The following is a 25,120-nucleotide window of genomic DNA, read 5'->3' as shown; positions in this document are numbered from 1 at the left end:
ATGCAAAATACATTTAGTCTATTTCTAAGTGTCTCCATAGTCTTAAGTTATAGCATTACCCAAAGTCAATGTCTGAGACTCAAGGCAAACTTAGCTATGAGCCAAGATCAAAAGCAAGTAACATATATCCAATGTATAATGGCCCAGAATAAACATTTCCATTCCAAAAGGGAGAAAGAGGAGTATAGGAAGGAAGACTGAAATCCAGCTGGCCATACAAGTTTTGTAGCTCCACATCCAGCATCTGGGGCACATGGCTTTGTGAGTTTTCTCCAAATTTTGTGCAGCTTCACCCCATGGCCTTGTTGGTTGCAGCTCACATGACCTTTCTCTTGGCTTGTGTCGGCTCAATTCCTGCAGCTTTCCTCTGCAGATGTTCCTCATTAATAGCATCTCTCAATCTGTGGGTCTCCACCGCAGCTTAGGCTTCCTTCTCACGTCTTCATGCATCATCCTCTCGGTGCAGCTCACAGGAACTCCAACTCTGCTACACTCTGCCTGGCCTCCGAGGCCTTCCTTTGAAATACTGGTGGGGGCCTCCATAACCCCGAACTCTAATTCTGCAGTCCTGCAGAATTGGCACTATGTGGTTGACACCAAGGTCTGCCACCACCATGAGTAGTAGCCAAGCCTCCTGGGACCATGGCTGTAGCAGCCTCTGAGTTCGGATGGCTGAGAAGAGTAAATTAACTTCCTAGGTCCCCATGTGCAAGCAATGTTCCCCCAAGGACTCAATGGAATTTTAACTTTTACACCCTTGAGCCTGATATGGTTGTGGTCTTGCCAATTCCTGAGAAGCTCTCAAGCGATCTTTTCCATTGTCTCTGTGTAAAGTACTTAGCATCTCTTTATACTGCTGTAATGTCTTTAATAATCATACCTCAGCCCTAGCTTTACTGGTACTTTCCTAGCCAAACTGCAAGTTTTTCCAAATCTTTCTGCTTTGCTTTCTGCTCCTGATTAAACTTGGTTAAAAGTATCCAGAAATATCTATGCCACCCCTTGAATGCTGTGCTATCCTGAAATTTTGTCTGCCAGATTAATAAGTCCATCATCTTTAAATTCAGCCTCACAGAAAGTCTCAGGATGCTGGCAAACATAGAAAACTTGTTAGCCAGAATGCTAACATGAACAGCCTCTACCCAATTTCCAATAAAGTCCTCCCTCTCCTCTGAAACCTCATGAGCCCAGTCTTTACTGTCTGCAGTCCTACTGGCATTCTGTTCTGCTGAGTTCCCACCAGCCATCCATTAAACTACACTCACAACATTCTAAAGCTTTTCCAGTTTGTATTTCTAAACTTTTCAAAATTCCTCCCCTCATAAACCAGCTCCAAAGGCTTCTGAACCACATGGTCAGCCTAGTCATAGTAATGACCCCACTTCTCAGAATCAAATTCTGTTTAAGTTTTCTCTGTGTCACTGTGACTCAAAGACCTGAACAGAACAACATAAAGGAGAAAAAATTTATTTTGGCTCACAGTTTTAGAGGTCCAGTCCATGGTCAGCCAATTCCATAGCTCTGGGCCCAAGGTGAAGAAAGATATCATGATAGAAGGGCATGACAGAGAAAAGCAGTTCAGGACATGGCAGTCAGAAAGAAGAGAGAGAGCTCTGTTCACTAGGGACAAAATATAAACCCCAAAGGCATACCACCAGTGACCTACTTTCTCCAGTCACACCCTATCTGCCTACAGTTACCACCCAGTTAATCCATATCAGTGGATTAATCTACTGATTTGGTTAAAGTTCTCATAAAAATAACCATTTCACCTCTGAACATTCTTGCATTGTGTCAAAGATGAGCTTTTGGGGAACACTTCAGATCTAAAGAATAACTGAAAGGAATGAGAAAATATCTTACGTAATACAAACATAACCTGATGTCCTTTCTTGCTGATAACTATAGGAGTTGTTTTGGTCTTTCAACACTATCCCCTTTATACCACTTTGAATATAATAAGTAAATACAAGAAAACGACTAGCCCTCAAGGGGAAACATTAACAATTTCATTTAGCATAATCTCTTCTAGAGAGGTTTCTTGATATTTTCAGCTGAGATAAGGGTTGAATGACCAATCCACTTGCAATTTTAGCAAGTCTAGGATAGCTAGCAGATAATACTTGGCACTACTTGCTAGAGTCACATTTGACCAGGCACAGGTGCCTGATAAACACAACAAAATGTTGGCCACAGACTTCTAATAACCTAATACAGGCCAACTGATCAGTCACTACTCCTAAGTATGACATATGAATCTTCCTCAGTAACACTCATTCCATTTTTATTTTTAACTTTTTTAAAAAATATATATTTTAGGGGGCTGGGGTTGTGACTTAGTGGTAGAGCGCTCACTTAGTACACATGAGGCACTGGGTTCGATCCTCAGCACCACATAGATATAAAATAAAGATTGTGTCAACCTAAAACTAAAAAATAAATATTTAAAAAAATTATATATATATTTTTAGTTGTAGTTGGACATAACCTTTATTTATTTATTTTTATGTAGTGCTGAGGATTTAACCCAGTGCTTGCACATGCTAGGCAAGTACTCTACTGCTGAGCCACAAGCCCAGCCCCAACATTCCATTTTTAAGAGACTTTATTTCAGATAGGAACATGTGAACATGTGAATCAAGACCTACAGCTGGTAATGGATAAATGATAATGCTCCAATTCTCACTATACTCTCTGGGAATCACTCCATGTTATGTATGGTCAGGGTTATGGCTGTCATGTTTCAGGATGAAGACAGATTTTGCTGCTATGAAGGCAGAAACACAAAGGGGATGATTAAAATGTGAGAGAACCAGAAATGATGCCCTCTGAGGAAAACCTGAGGATCTGGGCATGCCTGGAGACTAGTAGGCCTGACAGCTACCTGATTTAATATTTGGAGCAGCCATTGGAGATACTGCTTCTCTATAAAAAGTCATGAACTTCTCAACTGGAAAATAGGCGTCAGGTGACTAAAGAGCTAAGACAACAGGTGTTAGGTAAGTGGAACTACTCTAAGCAGAAGCAATTTATGGAGCTGGGTACTAGGAGCATCAGGCCTCTGAGGTTTACCACCTCAGGAGAGGCCTCAGAGAAGCCTACAGGGTCATAAACCACGACAGTGAAAGCTAGCTAGTGACGGACCATTCAGTCTGTTTGTCTTATGTTCTGGACTTCTGATTGACCTGGTGTGGCTCCACATAAGGTTCCATGTTCCCAAAGTTGGAAAAAACACTAAAAGCTGGTCACTTTAAAATAGGAAGAAATGAAACTATATGGCTAAGTGGCAAGGTTATTTTTCAAACAGGATGACAGATGAAATTTAGGACAATGACTATGAATAGCAGTGACTAATTCTGTGCCATCCTTAGTATTAAAAAAAAAATCACTTTGCATCTATGTAGAAGGGAGAAATCAGGAGTGAGTGTGGTGATTTTTAAATGTCCTCCTTGGAGTCCCCATGTCCTCCTTGGAGTTCCTCATAACCTCTTCTAGCCATAATCAAAGTAGTTCTATTTTAATCTTTTTTGTCTATTTCACTAAAGGTCTAGTGACTTAAAGAGTTAGAAATCTGTTACCTTGGTTAACATAGAATTCAGATGTCACCCGTTTCTAAGTGTCTAAGCTGAGCACACACATAGGAGACTCAGGTAGAATGAATCCTACACTACGGCATCTTATTGTTGCTGTGGCAGTTGTCCTGTGCATTGCAGGATGCTGAGCAGTATCCCTTGATGCTGTGACATAGGGTTAAGGAAATAGGCTTTGGAGTCCAAAAAACTTGATGATCTGCTCTCTCAATCATCATTTCCTCATTTGAAAGAGCTGCAGTGGTGCAAAGGGCAGTGCATTATTCCTACTCCATTGGATGCCTGCAACATGCCCCCTGGAAGGCCAAACTGCTCCTGGGTGAGAACCACTGCTCTAAAGAAATCACTCTCTCACTGCCAACTTTTTTCTTAAAAAACACAATATTTCCATTTATAATGTTAATTCAACTACTAAAAATTTTAAGTATATAAACATTAATGAAGACCAACAATGAACAGAGAGCACAGACATTTTTTGGCTAGGAAACAAAGGGTTCATTATGCTCATTACAGTCCCTAAATTTAAAAGAACACATGAGTGTTAACACTGGAAAGTATCTACAGAAGCTTGAAATTGGAAGAATTATAAAATATATACCCCTTGTTGGAATAAGCCTTGTATTACTGATTTTTCCATTTTTGAATTTTCATCCATGGTTGAAACCAAAGGAGCAATCTCTTCCTGTGCGAATTTTTTAACTGCAGAAAAAAGAATCACTTTTTAAGTCTACGTTCAAGTGGTAGTCATTTTAATAATAACTATAATCATCATTGATAGTTTGCTGACAAACTTTAATTTTTAATTTAAGTTAAATGCATATGAGTGCACTTATTCTTTTAAAACAGAAATTATAAAGTTTCTTTAATATAGAAAAGTATAATTCTCCAACTCCCTTTGTAATCCTTGATGTCATTAAAAATAAGTAACATATATAAAAAATATAAACAATACAGAAAGCATAAAATGAAAAATGAAAGCCTTATGCCCTGTTCTGGCTACCCACCCCTCTCCCCAAAGGTTACTATTTTTATGTTTATTATGTATTTTTTCTGAAAACTTTTCTTTGAAAATCATCTGTGTCTACACAGACACATGAATTATCCATTTATCTGTCAACTTATATCTCTACACAAAGCAATCATATGAAACACATTCAACCTTCTCCCCACGCATGTCTAGCTCTTTCCATGCCAGCACACTCCATCTAACATGGGCCTCTGACTAGCTGCATGGCCACACAAGATTGAGGTTTCTCCACCTCAGCACTATGGACACTTTGAGCCACACTTTTGTTGTGGAGTCGTCCTGTGTACTACAGGATATTTAGCAGCATCCCTGGCCTTTATACAAGTAGGTGCCCATTCCAAGGCTCTCTCAGAAACTTTTTAACAAAACAGCTTCTGGCAAGAACTGGGGAAGCAGAGACCAGAGGTTGGGGGGGGGGCCCTTCAACCAGACAGCATTTTAGTCTATTGTTGTTTTTAACTTTTAGATATATATCACTGTTTTTTTTTTAAAGTCAGAAAACTCCATTCACAAACTTAATGAATTCACCTTTCATCTGTCATATGTAATTTCATATTGCAGACCTCACTCATGACCAGAGGAGTAACAAGGTAAAGTGAGAAATGTACTCACCTGCACTCTTTATCATCATTTCCTCGTCTGTAAATGTTTGCAGAGGCACAAAGGGTAGTGCATTATTTCTGACATCAAGGACAGCTTCTGACTGGGAAGATTTTAGGACACGAGGAGGAATTTTCCAAGAAGACAGGCATGTTGGGAAGTTTCTTCTTAGCTTTAGGAACAGCCCCGATGAAAGAGGGAACACATACACACACATGAAAGTAAAAAAGTGATTGAACATCTGTTGCTTTGGGGATAATTTCATAACCAATTCTTATATTTCACCTCACCAAAATGAGAGCTTGACTTAGTAGATTTTAAAATTTATTGTCTTTTGAACAAACACAAATTAGTTTAACATTATATCTTCTTTTCCCAGAAATTGGTGGCCAAGTAATTTTTTCCAATCAAGGAAACAGCTTTCTAGGTGGAACTCACTGTCAAAATGTATTTCTCAGTTCACTGACTTCTTGGCTAGGGAAACTGGGACACAGCGCTGCTAACGTCTACCACTGACCACTGTCAAGAGCATTCTCTCGTGGGGCACAGGAGCAACTGGGGGAGTGGCACTGCCTGCCCTGCAGCTGGCCCAAGCAGCTGTGCTTCAGTGTCTAGTTTTGTTTTCTCAGAGTCTCCCTAGTAAGAGACTATGCAGCATAAAGGTTAAGGATATAGGCTCTGGAATGTTAAAGAACTAGTCTCAACTCCTAGCATCTGATATTTAATAGCAATCTAGATGGGCAAGGGATTTTCTTCTACTGGTTCATTATAATTATACAAAATAGTGGAATTCAGATTGTGTTTGTAGCCGCCCATTGCTCTCTAACGCCAGTGCCGCCTCTAGCGCGCCGACCTCTACCTGAAGGAGAAAGGGGGTAAGTAGGGAGGTCTCTCTACCATGGCTCCTACAAAGCAGACTGCCTGCAAATCAGTGTAGCACCCAAGAAACAACAAGCTACAAAAGGTGCTCACAAGAGTGCATCCTCTACTGGAGGGGTGAAGAAACTTCATTGTTATAGGCCTGGTACTGTGGCACTCCATGAAATTAGACGTTATCAGAAGTTCTGATTCACAAACTCCCCTTCCAGCATCTGGTGTGAGAAATTGCTCAGGACTTTAAAACAGATCTGCGCTTCCAGAGTGTAGCTATTGGTGCTTTGTAGGAGGCAAGTGAGGCCTATCTGGTTGGCCTTTTTGAAGACACCAACCTCTGTACTATCCATGCAAAACGTGTAACAATTATGCCAAAAGACATCTAACTAGAATGCCACAGTTGGAGAAAGTGTTTAAGAATTCATTATAATGGGAAACATTTCAATCTCAAAAAATTTTTTTTCTCTTATTCCTGTCATTGGTAGTTCTGAACATTAGATTTTTTTCCCACGGGGTCAAAAGGTACCTAAGTATATGATTTGCGAGTGGAAAAATAGGGGACAGAAATCAAGTATTGGCTGTTTTTCCATTTTCATTTGTGTGTGAATTTTTAATATAAATGTGGGAATGTAAAGCATTAATGCAAGTCAAAATGTTTCAGTGAACCAGTTTCAGCAGCTCAACTTTATAACAATTATACATAAAACTGTTAAATTTTTCTGGACAATGCCAGCATTTGGATTTTTTTTTAAACAGGTAAATTTCTTATTGATAGCAACTAAATGGTATTTGTAGCATTTTTATTTACAGTAGATTCCATCCATTCACTATACTTTTCTGAGTTGTCCAATATGTAAGTATATGTTTTTAATGTTGTTAAGTCTTCTCTGCTGTTCCTGTAAGTTTGCTTTTAAAATACATTAAACTATAAAAAAATAGTGGGATTCACTGTGATATATTTGTATATGTATATGACATGATTTGATCCATTTCATGTGGCAAATGATTTTTAACTTCTTAGTTAAAACTTCTCAGAATCTATTTCCTTTGGACTGGAAAAATGAAGATAATCCATTGGAGTTTTGAGTGGCTGAGTGAAACAATCCACACAGAGGTTTTAGCCTAAGTATCTATCATACAGAAAGCGCTCAGTAAACATTAATGACTGTTTCTACTACAACTTAGAAGACAGTGGTGGTGGTGATAGCAGTAGTAATAGTATCAACCTTCAGCTACCACTGCTTGCCATCAGTGCACCTCCCTGTTACTGTGTCCTGATGCCTCTGACAAATGTAATAATGAACTTTCTCAACAGTTTTGATTATACGCTGAAAAGCTGAGAAAAATGAAACAAGAGTCACTTCAGTTAATATCACTGGCAATCTTAGTTACTTGTTGGCCAATCTTTGCAATTATGTGCCTAGGTGAAGACGTGTTCTACTCTGGATTCACCTGGGTAAAAGAAACATTGACCAATCTGAAGAAAAGCATGTCTTCATTTTTCTCATTACATTTTGTTATTGTTGTTTTTAAAATCAGTTTTTAAAATGAGTTTAGGGAAAAGTTGCACAAAAAGTTGCACAAAATTTTTTTTAAAATGAGTTTAGGGAAAAGTTGCACAAACCTTTTTTCCCATTAGAAGACAGGAAACTCTGGACTACAAAGGGGGATACATGAGGTATTCTTCCTGATGAGACAGGAAGAAGTAAAAAAGAGGGTAAAGAAGTTCAAAGGGGCTCAAGATGGGGAGGAATGTTGTTAAGCAGCATAAGAAGGGGAAGTGGCAGCAACTGATACACAGAAGAACCAGAAGAAGGAAAGAAAAAAATGGAGAAGAGACGCAAGCATGGAGGTCATTTGGCTCAATGCTAGTGGCAGTCTTGGATGGTGTCCTCAATATATAATCAAATGAATGAAAGAATGAGCCAACTAAAAATAAAATGCTCATAAAATGCTCATGAAACTTGCCTATTCACTTCAAAAACTGCAACACACTGCCCACATTTCTTATTTCTAGAGATTATTTACTTCACTAAACCTACCACAGAATTCTTTGTCTCTTAGTCAGCGCCTCTGTACCTAAGCTGATATTTAAAAGAAAGCCCACCACTGAGAAAATTAAGAATTCAGTGGGTCTTAAATGACCCAGCTATATCACTCTTCGGTATATATTCTAAAGAATAAAGTCAATATACTATAGCAATGCATGCCCATCACGTTTATAACAGCATGATTCACCATAGCCAAACTATAAAGCCTAGGTGTCCATCGATGGATGAATGGGTAAAGAAAATGTGACATATGTAACAATAGAGTTGTATTCAGTCATAAAAAATGAAATTATGTCATTTGAAGGAAAATGGATGGAACTTAAGAACATTATGTGAAATAAGCCAAACTCGGAAAGTGAAGGGTCATGGTTTTTCTTATATGTGAAAGCCAGAGAGGAAAAAGGAAAAGAAAGGTGGGGGAGGATCTCATCAAAATTGAAGGAAGATCAGAAGAGTGGAGGAAAGGAGCCAGGGGGAGGGAGGAAGAGAGGAAAACGGGAAACGCTGGGGAATGATATTGGATAAATCATATTGTTATATTGTGTGCATGTACGTATATGTAACAATGAATCCACTATTATGTGTAATTATAATGTACCAATAAGAATATGGAAAAAATGATTCAGTGCATCTTATGATAATACCTATTTTTCCTGATAACAATTGCGAATCTCTTAGTCTTAATATGGTTACTGACAAAGTATATGACAACTTCAACACCCAGTAATTCTTTTAGATACAAAGACAAGAAAACAGAGGTAAACTGACTTTTAAAAATGCATAAAATAGTAAGCAATCACAGGTAAGATTGCTGAAAATGTTTATCATAAAATACAGGGATGATAAGCTAAGTGAATGGAATCCACTTTTAGTCAAAGTATTGAGAGATATTATCTACCAGATAGAAGAAAACTTTGTTTAATATGAATCTTTAATAAAGGGAACTGTCCTTTGCTTGCCTTTAGACTCACAGCCAAGATGTCGATGTTGATTTTCTAGCATGCTCTGCCTTTTGGTGGTGCCTACAGCTGCTGCAGCTCTGGGGTTCACTCCATCAAAATGATTTTCCACAGTTATAACCCATTGCACCACATCATCACATTTTTTTTGTATAGAGCAGCAATTGCTACTTGATGAAATAATGGTTATTTATGCCTTGCCAGATACGTGTCAGAGCTTGAGTCTGATCTGTTCTGTACTCAACTGACCAGAGTTCTGTTGCACTTGGAAGTGCTGATGATCAAACCCAGAAGAAAAATAAAGACTATGAACTTGGTTGGGGGGTGGGGAATAATACCTTTATTTCATAAATCTCTAACCAAAATGCAGCCATGTCCCCATATCTTGGGCAACATGTTATGGTAGTATTAGCAGCATCTGTAAACTCTGCCACCAAAAGAAATTACATCTATTTTCATATTATATCAAGTTGATGCCCATAGCTTAAGATACTGTTTGTGCTCACCATGACTTTGAAATTGCAACAGCTATTATAACGACTGCCAGGTCTTATTTAAGAAGCACATATTACTAAATCAAATTTTAAAATATTTTATAATTATTTTATTATAATTGATTTCCTTTATAATCCCATATCTTTCATGTTATACATTTTAAAAAATTTTGGAAAAGATATAAACTTTACTGCATTGCTGTATACTCTTTTTTTTTTTTTTTTTTTTGGTTCTGGGGACTGAACCTGTGGCACTTAACCACTGAGCCATATCTCCCCCCTCACCTGCCCACACTTTTTCCCCCAACCCTTTTTTGTATTTTATTTAGAGACAGATCTCAACTGAGTTGCTAAGTGCCTCGATAAGCTGCTACGGCTGGCTTTGAACTCGCAATTCTCTTGCCTCAACCTCCCAAACCGCTGGGATTACAGGTGTGTGCCACTGCACCTAGCTACTGTACACTCCTTTGCAGGAAGCCATCTGAGAAATAGATGAGGATCTTCTCTAGCATGAAGTCAGGGAGAGTTAGGCCACAGCAACAGATTGCCAATGCACGTGACCTTTCCTTCCCCTCTGCTAGGAAGGGTCCTCACAGTAGCTCTGGAGACAGGCATAACCTGTTAGGAACTGAACAGCCCACCTTTAACCTTTTTTGGAGAAGAACATTCCATAGAATCTCTTTGATGTTTCCAGATATACATAAAGCAGGAAAGGGCTTCATTTTGTCTAGAAGCTCAACCTGTCTGATCAGCTTGCCTGTCCTGCCCCTGCTTTTGAAACTACTTTCTGTGTTTTGTGTTTTTTAGCCATTTTATTTCTCTTAGCTTTTATTTCTCAGCCAGCCCATTCCATGGAGGGGAACCCCATTCCCACCACCATCACGGGACGTGGGTGGGACTCCTTTCTCATGGCACAAACAAGTTAAGAACACCTGATTAATGGCAAGCATGTTCTAGCAAACCTTTTGCTAAACTCAAACTTAGTCACTGTGCTAGTCATCACTCCTTCTCCACTATGCTCTAGCATAATAAAGTACTGTTTCAACGTATCTAAAGTACTTCAAGTCTAGAAGCTTCCACAATGCATGAAAGGCAAAGGAAGATATAACAAGAAGTTGTACTGACCAACAAGGACAGAACCAATGAGGCTACCACAAGGAAATGCTTCCATACAACACAACAGCGTGTCACCTTAAATCTCCACAGTCACTGGTTCCTTCTGAGGGTGCACTTCTGGCTCTTTCCTCTCTGAGAGGGACCATCTGCCCACTGTCAACTCAGATATCCATCACTAGAGAGCATGACAAAAGGCTGCTTCCCTCTCAGCTTCTGAGAACATTCCTCCTTCCTGGAGTAAAGGTGACTTTGCTCCAAGTACACACTTCCCCGAAAGTTCACTCAAGTGGAAATTGTTCCTTCTCTCACAATCTGCCTTTCTAGAGGTGAAGGGTCTCGTAACTCCTACTACTTTGTGAAGCTTCAAGAACATTATACCTGAATCCTCTTGTGGGAGGAAGGAGGAAGGGGAGGGAGTGAGAAAGGAGACGATTTCCCTTGACACTCAGGATAACAATCAACAGCACCCTTTCCCACCCTTCACCCCAGCATCTCTGTCCTCCTGGACAATTTCCCTTGTTTATTGAACTTTGCCCACAAATAGCCTCTCTACCCAACACCAACCAGGGGTTTAGTCCTCATGGACTCTGGTCCATGAGGCTAACTTGACACTGGCCCTGACCTCTTCTCACACCCAGTGACTTTTCCAATTTTATCAGCCATCTGCTCTAAGTCATCCCATAGTAGTCTCTCTAGAAGTCTCCATTTCAGATCACAGCTTCCTGTCCCTCAAGCTTGCCTGCTAACTATGACACTGAACTTGTTTCTGAATATCACCAGTTCTCCAGCCTCTTCAACTCAACTAACTTCTTTCTCTCCAGCTGTCCGTCCTGCCTGCATTACCTCCACTACCCAGCATCGGCTCCACGGTTGATCTTTGACAACATTTACTTCATTATACACGAATCATTCTTACCCCTATTTTCTTCTCCTTTAAAAAACTCTGTGTTGAGATGCTGTCCTTTCAGAAGATCTGCATGCAGGCTCATCCCATTTCCCTCCAACCAGCTCCCCTACGTGTGAGCACCTGAAATAACCATGTTCAAACATCACTGTGACCTCTCAGTCAGGAGACACACAGGGAGCCTCATACAAATATAAGTCCATGGCCACCAACATCCTCAACTCAGTGCTTAAGGCTGTCTGCACCTGAGTATCTGCACTCAGTCCCTTTCCTGAGCTCTAAATGACGACCTCAAACCCACACTCTGCTCGAAGGCCCTTCATCGTCAGCTAGTACCTCTCCTGCTAGAGAAGATAAATGCCAACAAGCGGAACCAACACAAGTGCTCACTGCTACACCCACAGATTGTCCTGCATCTGCATTTCCCCCTTCTCTCTTGTTAGTGTCCCTTCTCTCAAGGCCAGTCCTCCAGTTCTTCTCTGGGTCCCATTCTTCCTGCCTTCTCAGGATCCTCAGTCACTACTTTTGCCTTCTCATCTTTGCCATTTCCCTTTAAGCCTTTCTTTGGCATGACAACCTGCAGATTCTCCCCATCTTGTCTTGTTCTCGCTGACTTTGCCTCCACTTCTAGCTACTATCCTTTCTCTCCTTCACCCACACACCCATATATTGCCAAAGCATGGCTTTATTTGCTGTCTCCACGTGTCACCCCGTTCACTCCCCAACCCCCTATCTCAAGATGCCCACCGCCCACCAATTACCAGAAGCTCATCTCAGTCAGGTGACCAGACATCTCTGTGTTCTTCAGGCTTCCTTGTATTTGTCCTCAACAGATTCAGTCCACCAAGCACATCTTCACCCTTTGCTCCTGTGCCCAATTCCCATGTCTTGTTTCTGCCCTATTTCCCTCCAGTTCTGAACTGTCTTAGTGTCTTACAGCTTCCTCATCACTACTTGGTCCTGAAGTGTGAAGGAAAGTGGGGGAGAGGGAGAAGAGACTCTTTATCCTGTGGGTTGAGGTGTAACTCACTGGCATAATAATTTGGGACAATTTAATGAGACCAAAAATAAAGATATGCTATGACTGAAGTATGTATCCTCCAAAATTTAGACGTTGAAGCTTAATGGCTAATATGATGTTGTTAAGAAGTGGGGCTAGGGGGTGGGGATGTGACTCAAGTGGTAGCCTGCTCGTCTGGCATGCGTGCGGCCTGGGTTCGATCCTCAGCACCACATACAAACAAAGATGTTGTGTCTGCCGATAACTAAAAAATAAATAAATAAATATTTAAAAAAAAAAAAAAAAAAAAGAAGTGGGGCTAAGCTAGGTGCAGGGAGGCTGAGGCAGGAGGATTGCGAGTTCAAAGCCAACCTCAGCCAAAAACGAGGCGCTAAGCAAATTCAATGAGACCCTGTCTCTAAATAAAATATAAAATAGGGCTGGGGATGTGGCTCAGTGGTCAAGTGCCCCCAAGTTCAATCACTGGTACGCCCCCCCGCCAAAAAAAGAAGTGGGGCTTTTTGAGCTGATGAGGCCATGAGGCTTTTCCCGGCATGAACATAAAAGTCGTTTCACATGGCATTCAGCACATTTGCTCTTCTGCATTCTGTCTTGTGAGGACGCTTGTCCTTAGTAAGGAAAGTCCTCACCAGACAACTGAGCCTGCTGGCACCTTGATTCTGGACTTCCCAGTTTTCAGAACTGTGAGAAATAAATTTCTGTTCTTTATAATCCAGTTAATAGTATTCTAACAGCTCAAAACAGACCAAGACCTTACTATGGAAAGGTCCCATAATTTTTACTTTAGTTCATATGAACAAGTACACAAATGCAAAGGATGCAGTGGTGTTTGTAAGGGTCAAAAATAAAAAGCCTTATTATCAACATAGGAATGCATAAATTGTAATATATTGATTCAAGAGAATATTTTACAGGAAGAAGGAAGAAGGGGGAGCTACAGGTACCAACATGTATAAATCTTTTTTTTTTTTTTCAACACAAGTTTAACTTTAGTTGCTTAGTGAATTTTGAATTAGCTCCCTTTAGTGGTAAATATAACACTTTGTATTTGGTGTAGAAACTAAACAAATCAGGCTTTTCCCTCGACAGTGCAATGTTCATTTGTGTGTAAAGTACTAGTTTTATTTATAAAGTAGTTAAGTAAACTTTAAAGTCTGCTTTGTAGCAGTGAGACTGATATCTTTCATGGATAAATTTTGACAATATAATATTGAGCACAAAAATGATTTGTTCAGGATAACAACATTTATGTACACTTTTAAAACACATTAAATGACGGCATACATTCTTAAGGTGCATGCAGATGCAGTAGAAGTTCCTGACATGAACAGGAAGCATACATACCAGCTTCAGAATTGGGGTTACAGGAGCAGTATGGAAGTGTAGGTTTATGACAGCATTGTTTTATCTGTTTAAATATAAATCTATATCAAATGTGGGTTCACTGCTAGTTATACTAGTTCCTGCACTATTCAGTATATTAGAAATATTTTTTAAAACTTTGATGTTTAGACCTCTTAAAGTATGTATAATTGACTGAATCATGTATGCTTTGGGATTTCAAAGTAGGCTTGCCTTTAAAAGCCTAGAAGTAAATTTTGGATAATGTGTTCACCATGTTCACCATGACATTACAGAACCATCTTATGGATGTCTTAAGAACTTAACTGACAAATAAAATGACACATAATTAAACTGAAGAGATTGGTTAGGGCTGTGGCTGCGGCTGAGTGGTATCGCACTTGCCTGGCATGTGTGAGGCACTGGATTCGATTCTCAGCACCACATAAAAATAAATAAAATAAAGGTCTATCAACAACTAAAAAAGTATTAAAAAAAAAAAAAAGAGATTGGTTTATTCTGAGAATATCTACCAACTACTCTATTAGTGTCTACAAAACAAGTGCTCCTGAGATTTAAATCAGAGGTTTCCAATGCTGGGGGTCAGGAAGTGAGACCCTAAAGAATGGTGCTTGACATCCTGAGTTAAACCAAAGGAATGGCTTCAAGGTCTTTCTGACTCCCCTCCCCCATCTCCAACCTCTCTCCTGAAGAGCAGAGAGCTAAGGTTCACCTTATCTGACCAAGGGAAGTCCCTTCAGAAGGAAGGTAATGTACCGCCCTCTCTCTTCCACCACCACAATTTCATCAAACAGGGAAGATCAACTTGCAGGATGGAAGACTGGAGCAACATCACCTGTGCAGATCCTGTTAACTTTGTATTACCTGTTCTTTGGGCCCATTCATCTCCCTAAAAACCATTTACATGTTTTCTTCCTTATCTTTGGTTTTGCTTTCCATGGTTTTAGTTACCTGTGATCTGAAAATATTATCTGGAAAATTCCAGAAATAAACAACTAGAAAGTTCTAAATTTCATGCCTTTCTGAGTATAATGAGAGATGGTAGAAACTTTCTTGCTTTGTCCAAACAAGCCTGAATGATCCCTCTGTCCTGCTGCATTTGCTGGCCCATTAATCACTTAATCCCTTAATAGACATGTAGGCTGTACTGTTGCTATGTGGCAGTGGTTGTGTTCAAATAACTCTTAAAGCACTTAACATAGACCCAAAGTACAAGAGAAACAATGCTGGCAATTCAAACATGGAGAAGCAAGAACACAAGCGCATGCTTTAAGTGAAAAGGTAAAAGCTTGATTTAATAAGGAAAGAGAAAAACTGTACACTGACGTTGCTAACAACCACCGTAAGAATGAATCCTCTACCCATGAAATTGTGAAGAAGGGAAAAGAAATTTATCCTGGATTTATGGTCATATCTTAAGCTACAAAACTTATGGCCATAGTGCAATAAGTTAGCTTAGTTAAAAGAGAAAAGGTACTGAATAATAGGGTTTGATATTATCCATGGTTTTGGGCATCCACTGGGGATTTGATAAGGTGGGACTGCTGTATTCTCTTCTCAAACAGCACACTTCTTCCACTTCCTTATAAAGATGGTGTAAATGAAGGAAAACCTAAATAAATCCTCTAAATTTACTTGCTTTCAGCTAATTTGGATGTCATGCAGATAATTAGTCTCCCACAAACTTAGCTGTAGAGACACCTCTCTTCTTAGCTGAAGCCACCTAACAGATTAAAACTATTCTCTGGCAAAAGTTGTTTTGTTCTCCTCCCTTATTCTGCATCCTAAACTGCAAGGTTAGCTAAAACTAAAAAGACATATGAGTTAATAAACTTCCTAATCAGTAATTTTTCGGTAGATTTATAGAACCCTGGGTATCTGATGACCTTCAAACCAGATCAAAATGTATATCATTTAACACAAAACATTCAACTTGCAAATAATGTTCTTCAACAAAAAACAGAAGTATAATTAATGATTAATGTTTAACTTGCAGGAAAATACTGTGTTTATCTGAAGAATTACAAAGACTGTCCTAGGAGATGAAGGTCGGTTGTTGTAAGGATATTCTGGCAAGAAAGAGAAAACAAAATATCTCCTGATTGACAGAGATGAGTATCAAGCCAGGATGGATGACTCAGCATGTCCTCTTCCTGCCCATGGCCGCCCCCCAACCTGAACCCCCTTTCCCTCCCTATAAATGCCCTTTCACATAACTGAGGTACCAAAGATGTGGCTCTGAGATATTAAGTTCCCTCATCTTCTCAGGGTACCAGCCCATGAATAAAACTGATTTGTCTCTTTGAGTATTGGCTACTGAGTGGAGAGCAGACAGGCCTGGTCCTGTAACAAAGGTACATAAGTTCCAAACTTCTAAGTTATTGGATATTCACTTGCTTATGATGCCAGTGTGCACAGAATAAACTTGCATGCCTTTGTTCCTGTTGATCTGTATGTTGTCAGTTTGTTTCAGCAGGCTCAATCACCAAACCTTCAGAGGGTATAAAGGGAAGTTCTCTTAGCCCCTAAACCACTCTTGACTGCATACCCAAATCACCTGGGGAGCTTAAAAAAGAGCACTGTTCATTTCACCACTTAAGATGATGGGCTTCTTTGTTTCTAACAAATCTCCCCCAGGTGACTAGAATATGGAGTCTGGGCTGGAATATTGTGGTTTACTGACAAAGTCACTGCCTAGCCAAACTTTAGGCTTCTGCGCCTTTTCCTACGCTCATCTGAGCACTTCCTTGTGAAATCTAGGTGTAGCAAAGAACCCTAAGTCAGTTCAGCCAGAAGTCCCCTTCAAATATTTGATCACCCTTAATATCTGGTCAGACTCCTCCCCCTCAACCTCCACCCCAGGGAATGTCTGAACACTCTGGACATCTTCAGCATGAATCCTGTTCAGTTTAGTCAGAATCTCTTTTACTCCTGATGTTTTCTCTTAGTCAATTTTCTTTCTTTTTTCTTTGGTACTGGGAATTGAACTCAGGGACACTTGGCCACTGAGCCACACCCTCAGCCCTATTTTGTATTTTATTTAGAGACAGGATGGATTTGAACTTGTGATTCTCCTGCCTCAGCCTTCAGAGCCACTGGGATTACAGTCATGTGCCACTGTGCCCAGCTGTTAGTTATTTTCTACTCTCTGACTCCCACACTACTCCCTGGCTATCCAGTCCTACTTGCCTATGCTATATTAATACTTGAGTCTAATCTCCCCCCAACTGCAAGATCCTGCTGCAGTGGTTCTTATATGTACCATGACCATTCTGAAAAAGTCTTCCCTGCTGTGCTTTAATAAGTGCCACTGAACAATGTTTTTCTTTAACATTACTGCACTCCATTCTTTGGAGGATGAAAACTCAACTCCTCTTACAACATTCAAAAGCCAACCTGCTCCTTCATTTGTTGCCTAGATTATAAGATAATGATTCATGAATGTGCCTCCTCATTAATACCCCCATCCCCAGTTGTCTGTCTTTAAAACTTATTTTGTTCAGTATATAACACAAACACATTTTAAGAAAGCTGTCATAACCTCCTGATCTAGTCCACTTCTCAAATTCTCCCATAGGTAACCACTTTGACTGATTTCCTTAGAATCCTTCTAGTGTTTTGTTTTGTTTTCTGGCACTCAATCACTGAGCCACATCCTTAGTCCTAGTTATTGTATTTTTAAGTTAGAGACGGGGTCTCATTGAGTTGCTTAGCACCACACTTTTGCTGAGGCTGGGTTTGAACTCACCATCCTCCTGCCTCAGCCTCCCGAGCCACTGGGATTATAGGCGTATGCCACCATGTCTGGCTCTAAACAAACATATTCAAATAGGAATATACATTCTCATTTTCCTTCCTGTCCTTTGCAAAAGGAAGCATATTACATAGCTTATCTCCCCCCCCCCCCCATGGAGCAATACATTCTGGAGATCTTTTCATATTAAGCTTTTTCACTCCTTTGTTAAATAGTTGCAAAATAGTTTATTGTATACAAGAACAGCTTTCTTTCAAAGGAGACTCCACTTTAGGATGCACAGGGCAGGCTAAGGCAGGAGAGGGTTAGATGGGAATGGTATGGTAGAACTTTTATTAAAAATGATCCTGCAACTGAAGCCAAGCCCTTCTCTCTGAGCTGTGGAGAGGCAGCCAGGATAGGCTGAAGCACAGGCAGCAAGCTCAGGCCTTAGCCTGTGGGGACACCAGTTCCAAATAGCACTCCAGCCCAAACCCCTGAACATTCACAATTCACTGACCTCAACCTCTAGCTTCCCAATGAGCTGCAAGAAAACAGAAGTGGGGCAGACCTGAGTGGAAGTTCAGACTCACGGGTTAGACTTTTCCAAACCCCGAATAACCTAAATTTGGACCCACAGTGCTGACCCTAGAGCTATATAAACCGCCCCCCCCCACTAGCACGCTCAGGTCCCCTCTTACCCCTGCGAGAGTTCTGTTTCTATTCTTCACACTTGAATAACTCCTATTCCTTTTACTTTTCATGAATTTCATTCTTCAGATTTGTTGTTGCTGTTGGTGCCAGGGATTGAACCTAGGCTCGCTTAGCCACTGAGCTACATCCCAGCCCTTTTTATTTTGATACCTGTTACTTAGGGCATCACTAAGTTACTGAGGCTGGTATTGAACTTGTGATCCCCCTGCCTCAGCATCCTGAGCCACTGGGAATACAGGTGTGCGCCACCATGCCAAGCTCATTCACCACCACGCCCAGCTCATTATTCAGCTATGTCAGACAAGAACCCTGAAAGAAGTTGGTGGTGAGCTGTTGGGGTCTGCTGCAACATTGGAGGGCAAACCTGCCCCCCCCTTAAGAGTTTCGACACTAAAAGCTGCAACATGCCACTCAATGGTGGTGGAAAAGAATCATGCTTTGCCGGCTGCAACACTTGAGCTAACCCACGAAGGCATTCCCTAATGTAAATAGCTGCTACCATAAAATGGGCTTTCTCCACCACAGAGGCCTGCAGCTTGCAGAAAATCAAGTTTTGTCTCCAACACCAGTGCTATCCGCCAGCAAGGACAGAGAACTGAATTTGGTCTCAAGAAATCTTTGTATCTTTTTTTTAAAATCTTTTATTGATTTTATTTTATTTTTTAATACACAACAGCAGTGAAATGCATTACAACTCTTATTACACATAGAGCACAATTTTTCATATCTCTGTATATAAAGTATGTTCACACCAATTCATGCCTTTATACATGTACTTTTTTGCATTACAATTATTAATACACATATATACCACAATTTTTCATATCTGTTTGTATATAAAGTATGTTGACACCCAATTCAAGTCTTCATACATGTACTTTGTATAATGATGTCCATCTCATTCCACCATCCTAATCCCCTGCCCCCTCCCTTTCCCTCCCACCCCTCTTCCCTATCTAGAATTCATCTAATCCTCCCAAGCTCTCCCTCCCTACCCCATTATGAGTAGAGAAATGCAAATCAAAACTACTCTAAGATATCATCTCACTCCAGTCAGAATGGCAGCTATTATGAAGACAAACAACAATAAGTATTGGCGAGGATGTGGGGAAAAGGGTACACTCATACACTGCTGGTGGGACTGCAAATTGGTGTAGCCAATATGGAAAGCAGTATGGAGATTCCTTGGAAAACTGGGAATGGAACCACCATTTGACCCAGCTATTCCTCTCCTCGGACTATACCCCCAAAACTTAAAAACAGTATACTATAGGGACACAGCCACATCAATGTCTATAGCAGCATAATTCACAGTAGCTAAACTGTGGAGCCAACCTATATGTCCTTCAGTGGATGCATGGATTAAAAAAAATGCGGCATATATACACAATGGAATTTTACTCAGCATTAAAAAAGAACAAAATCATGGCACTTGCAGGTAAATGGTTGGCGTTGGAGAAGATAATGCTAAGTGAAGTTAGCCAATCCCCAAAAAACAAATGCTGAATGTTTTCTCTGATCATCTTTGTATCTTGATTGTAGTAATGATTACAAAAAATTGACCTGTGACAAATTCCATAGAACTATACACACTGCACTTTTCTCTACCACTCTTAGTTAAATGGTGTTGGGGTTGATAATGGACAGATCAATAGGAGAAAGGCAAGGTTTATTTACACATGCTGCTGTATTTTCAGAAGGCTGAGTTTTAACTTAGGCCATGTTTCTGACTGTGGCTGCTGGTTGTTGGGATGTTTATACAGTTTAAGGTAATGTTCACACCACTGTAGTGGAATAGGGGAAACAATAAGGATTTGTTGTTGTTGTGTTAGGACAACTCTGTTTTTTAGCACAGTATTCTCAACTTGCCCAACTAGTTGTTGCAGTATCACAATGTTTATGTTGATGTAACCCTTATTTTACTTCACTGTGGTCCCAAAGTGCAAGAATAGCAAGGTTAGAAATATGGGTATGATAAAGAGAAGCTGTAAAGTGCCTTCTGTAAGTAAAAAGGCAACATTTACCATAAGCACATAAGATAGGAGAAACACAGCATATAGAGGGTTCACTGCTATGTTTGGTTTCAGGCATCCACTGGAGTTCTTGAGACACTGATAAGGGATAAAACAATAAATTATGTAATGTTCCTTTCTCGACTCCCAATAGCTAAAGGATTCCAATCTTCTACACAAACTTCCAAACTTCCACTGAATTCTGACTAAAATTGGAATATCCATGGTAGGATCTGGTTGAAATGCCGCCTACCCTATTTATGTTGCCTCTTTCTCTGCTTTCACTTCCCCAAGCCCAAATTTCCACACCAAAATCTCACTACCTTCTGCTTGCTTTCTTCAAAACAGAGACTTTTGCTCTTGAAATTCTCCAAAACTACAAATGGTATAATTTTTTCCCTTCCACATGTTTCTGGCTCCTCATTTTATCTCTGTAATTTCCTAACAATCCCTCAACCTTTTAAAATAATAGTGACTGCCTCAAAAGAGGCCTAAACAAACCAAGACAGGGGATAGTACCCAGGAATTAACACAAAGAATACCTGTTTATTTTCTGTACAACCCTGGCCATGCCAAAAGTTCTCATTCCTAAATCACCAGTGTACAAAAATGACACCAGATGTTCCGTTTTTTCTATTTCCAAAGAAATCTTAAATGATAGGATTACTTTTTATGTAGTTATTTGGGTCTAACACCTTATTGGGGACTGTGAACTCCTTTGATACCCTCCTTTTCAGGGAAGACAGGTTATGTAGCACAAAGAACACTTAACTAGAAGTCAGGAAGCCAGGGTTCCAGAGCAGAAGTGGCTCAATCAATGTCTGCAGGGTCAGGCGGATACCAAGCTGAGTGGAGGGTGTGCTGCAGGCGTTCACAGCCAGCTTGTTTTGTATTCCAGCAGCTCCAAGTGCAGGACCTACTGTGTCTAAACAACTCCCCGTCCTTCACTGGTTTGTTTCCTTTACTTTCTGTGACACAGATTCCGCTTGTACTTTTGCTCTTAAATATCCTTCTCCGTTTTTGCTCCAATTCTGAATATGATATATTTGTTGCAAAGACTCCTCTAACTCTATTCTACTAATTCTCCTGCTTCTTTGCCTTCCTTCGATGTTCACTCAGAATGGTCTGCACGCTACTCCAAAGGCTCAGACTTGTCATCTCCTCTTTACTCTCCCTCAGATGCCCCATAGCTCTCTGTGGCTCTGGCATCTATATTTCTAGCTTCTATTTTCCTACTACTTTCCAGGTCTATTTACTGACCAGCTTCCAAAATACTTTTTAAGGTGTTGATAACATTTTAAACATGTCTAAAACAGAATTACTCATCTTCCTTTCATTACCCTAAATTACTTTTCCTCTACACACTGCATCAAGAACTTAGAGGCTGCTGTCCTAAAAGCACTCTCTCTTCACTTGGGCCTTCTGTATGGCTGCAGATGCCTGATAGGCAACTAAAAGCAGGATAAAAGCTAAGCTATTCCTTCTTTAGATGGTCAGTTCAAACCCCACTTCCTATAAGCACATCTGCCCATACTATTATCATTAGCCATCTTAGCTATCTTCTACTGCCCCAGTATTCATTTTCACACACATTTACCACACATTTTAACATCCCGTCTCCCCAATTAAAATTGTAATTTCCTTGATGTCAAAGCCCCTGTTGTAAACTTATAAATTTCCAAGACCTGTCCAAGTACTTCGCATAAGGCAAAGACACCCTGCCTCTTCCCTCATGGTATTATTGGTAACGGGTTCTCCCTGTATGATTAGCTAGTGGCTTTGAGTATTTATGTGTCTTAAGTACTTAGCATTTACTATTTCACTTAATACTGTTGTTCTCTCACTTTGCAGAAAAGGAAATGGAAGTAGAGTGGGGAAGTCACTTGTCTGAAGTCATCATGCTAAGAGGTAGCAGAGAGGATTAAATTCAAGCAGCATGATTGATTACACAGCCTGTGATTATTTTTCTCCCTTATTGCTCAAGGATAATTTGTTTGCCAACTTACTTTCTTTGTCCTTTTTGTTCTGCTATGATAGAATACTACCAACTTGGTAATTTAAATAAACAGAAATTCATTTCCCCAAAGTTCTGGAGGTTGGAGGGGCCAAGATCAAGGTGCTGGCATCTTGTTGTGACATTCCACGGCAGGTGAGAGGGCAAGAGGGAGCAAGAGAAACAAAGTTTCACAAAGATGGCATTATCCATCCAGGAGGGCAATGAACCCAAGACCTAAACATACCTCCTCAGGCCCCACCTCCCAGGGGATCAAATTTCCAACAAATGAACTTTGGAAGTCAAATTCAAACCATGGCACCTACCAAGCTCTCTCTACCTGAATGCCAAAAAAGGAAAAAAAAAAAAAAAAAAAAAAAAAAAAAAAACAGTGTTAACTTTGTTGATTAGTAACACTTGTCTCTGGATAGGGATCAAAATTAGCCCCAACTTGCAATTCTCTATCTTCCAGCCACCTGCTACTACAGCTAACTACACTTTAGCTCTGATTAAGTACCTCTGAGGCTCTAAACCTTCAATGGCTCTCCACAACTCAAAATGATAAAACCCCCAAATTCCTTAAAATGTACATTTCACTCCCCATTTGCTACAAAGCTCCCCGGCCTAAGCTTCCTAAATTCTAAAACCAGCTACCAGAGTCTGTCTTTGCTCAATGTTCCTACTCAACACTCTGTCCTCTGAACTCATGGCCAGCTGTGGACCCTTTAGGATTTGTTTCACACCTAAATGAATATGTAATTAGATAAAGTTATACATCTTCAGGAAAAGATAAAACTTCTTGAAGGTAGGGTGTTTTAGTCCTTCTTACATCTGTCGTGGTCACAAAGCCTCATGCCTGGAATAAGAGCTAACATTTACTAAAAGCCAACTATAGACTGGGCACTATTCTAAGAACCTTAGAATATAAACTCATTCAATCTTCACAATAATCTTAGGGAGTAGGTAGTATCAATCTTTCCATTTTAGAGTCAGAAAATTGAGATCAAAAAGAGTAAAAAACTTGGCCAAGATTTTGCCACTAGAAAGTGACAGAGCTGGGTTCAAACTCAGGCAGTCAGGCTATAGAATGCACATTCTTAACTATCATGCTACAGTCAGCATTCAATTATATATGGTAATGTATGCTCTAAAAACTATGAAGGACCATTACCACAATAAAACCAACAAATCTAAACAAAATATCTAGCTTCCTGACGTTAAGGAAGGGGAGGCAGCAGTGCACACAGGTTGGGTTTTTAATCAGACCAGAGTTTCAACACAAGTTCTATCACTTTCTAGCTTTGGGAATTCACTTAAGTCATTTCTGCAACCTGCATCTGCAAGATTAACTAGTACTTATTATGTTATTTCTGAGAATTAAGTGAGATCAGAAGCAGGCAGTAAACCAGGAACATGTAGAGCACACATTATGTGGTCATTATTTTTGGCCCTAAAACAGATTCAAAACATGAAACCCATAAAACTTTACATTATTAGTCAACAGTTATAAAACTATTCAACAGCAATCATGCGAACACATTCTATTCCTTTGTGACAATACACTGACATGACTTTACTTATTTTCTTAATACCACGAGCTTATAAAATAGTCAGAAAACATTAATTATCTCTAATGTGAGATGAAGTTATAAAAGAGTTCTGCCTCTGGGCAAAAGAGACAAGCAGCAATACAAGAGCCTTTGATTAGTTAAAGCAAAAGCAAACGAAATATAAAAAGCAACCGTCAGCAGAGGGAAAATTTCCAAAGTACCACCTTTACTGAGAAACCCAGGGTACCCAAACGTGTGAGGATTTTTGAAAACCCGCCATATGATGACAGGGCTGAAGAGGACAGGGATGTTCAACGTGTAAGTACCAATCCCGACACAGGGCTGCGGAGGAGTGAGCAGTTTGCGAGGGTCCAGGGCAGGATTAAGTACAACGGGAGGCTTCGGGAAGCGGCTCCAGAAGGGGCTCCCCCGAGCCCTGGGGTGCCCTTCCCTGCAGGACGGCAGGCCCAGCGTGCGACGCGGGCAGAGGGAATTCTCTCCCCGGCTGGCAGGTCCCTCCGACCCCGGGACCCTTCCACCCGGCGGGCGGGACTGCGGAGGAGGCAGGAGACACCTGGCGGGAACGAGACCCGGCCAGTTTTTAGTGGGGTCATTAGCCACCGGGAAAGCCGGGTTAGGGCACCTGAGAGTCAGAGACCAGTCTGGCCGCCTCTCACCAGTGGCCTGTGAGGGTCTCCTGCCCGGCCAGCGCTCCGACCCCACGCTAGGGATGGACCCCCGCCCCCTCCAACGCAAACGGAAGCCAGCTCCGCCCGAGCGCGGGGCGAGGTCGCGGTGGCCATCCGCCCCTGGGTGGCGGCTCTGAAGGGACCAGCGGTCCGACGAGAAGCGGACCCTGGACCGGCTCCCAGCCTGTGAGAAGACCCCGACGACGAGGACGTCGGGGACCATTGTCGTCCCGGGGGCCCAGGACGCTCGCCACGAACGCACTTACCAGACCGCTGCTCCGCAGCAGCCGAACAGCTGGGCCCTCCATAGCCGCCGCCAGCCAGAACACTCGGCAGGCCGGGTTCTGCGCTTCTGGCCGTGCGCCCGCACCTGGGGGCGGGCCGGGCCTGGCCCCGCCCCTCACACACCCCCCCCCGGAGACGACGCCCCCT

The 25,120-nt window shown here is 41.0% G+C and overlaps 1 protein-coding gene and 1 pseudogene across 1 annotated transcript in view; one reads left to right on the top strand and one right to left on the bottom strand.

Moving 5' to 3' along the window:
- Positions 1 to 25,067, bottom strand: part of Acadsb (acyl-CoA dehydrogenase short/branched chain) — a 40,141-nt gene extending 15,074 nt beyond the window's left edge. Inside the window, exons 1-3 of the mRNA XM_077105317.1 lie at positions 24,955 to 25,067; positions 5,230 to 5,389; positions 4,189 to 4,289 (exon numbers count right to left, since the gene is read on the bottom strand). Of these exons, the coding sequence (XP_076961432.1) occupies positions 4,189 to 4,289; positions 5,230 to 5,389; positions 24,955 to 24,996 (303 nt within the window). The 5' untranslated portion in view covers positions 24,997 to 25,067. The remainder of the gene's footprint in view (positions 1 to 4,188; positions 4,290 to 5,229; positions 5,390 to 24,954) is intronic.
- Positions 6,116 to 6,476, top strand: LOC143638026 (histone H3.3C-like; annotated as a pseudogene).
- Positions 25,068 to 25,120: the final 53 nt, after the last annotated feature.

The sequence above is a fragment of the Callospermophilus lateralis genome, chromosome 15, assembly GCF_048772815.1.
Source record: "Callospermophilus lateralis isolate mCalLat2 chromosome 15, mCalLat2.hap1, whole genome shotgun sequence".
In the NCBI taxonomy this organism is placed as follows: Eukaryota; Metazoa; Chordata; class Mammalia; order Rodentia; family Sciuridae; genus Callospermophilus; species Callospermophilus lateralis.
This window is presented reverse-complemented; position numbering and strand designations above follow the sequence as displayed.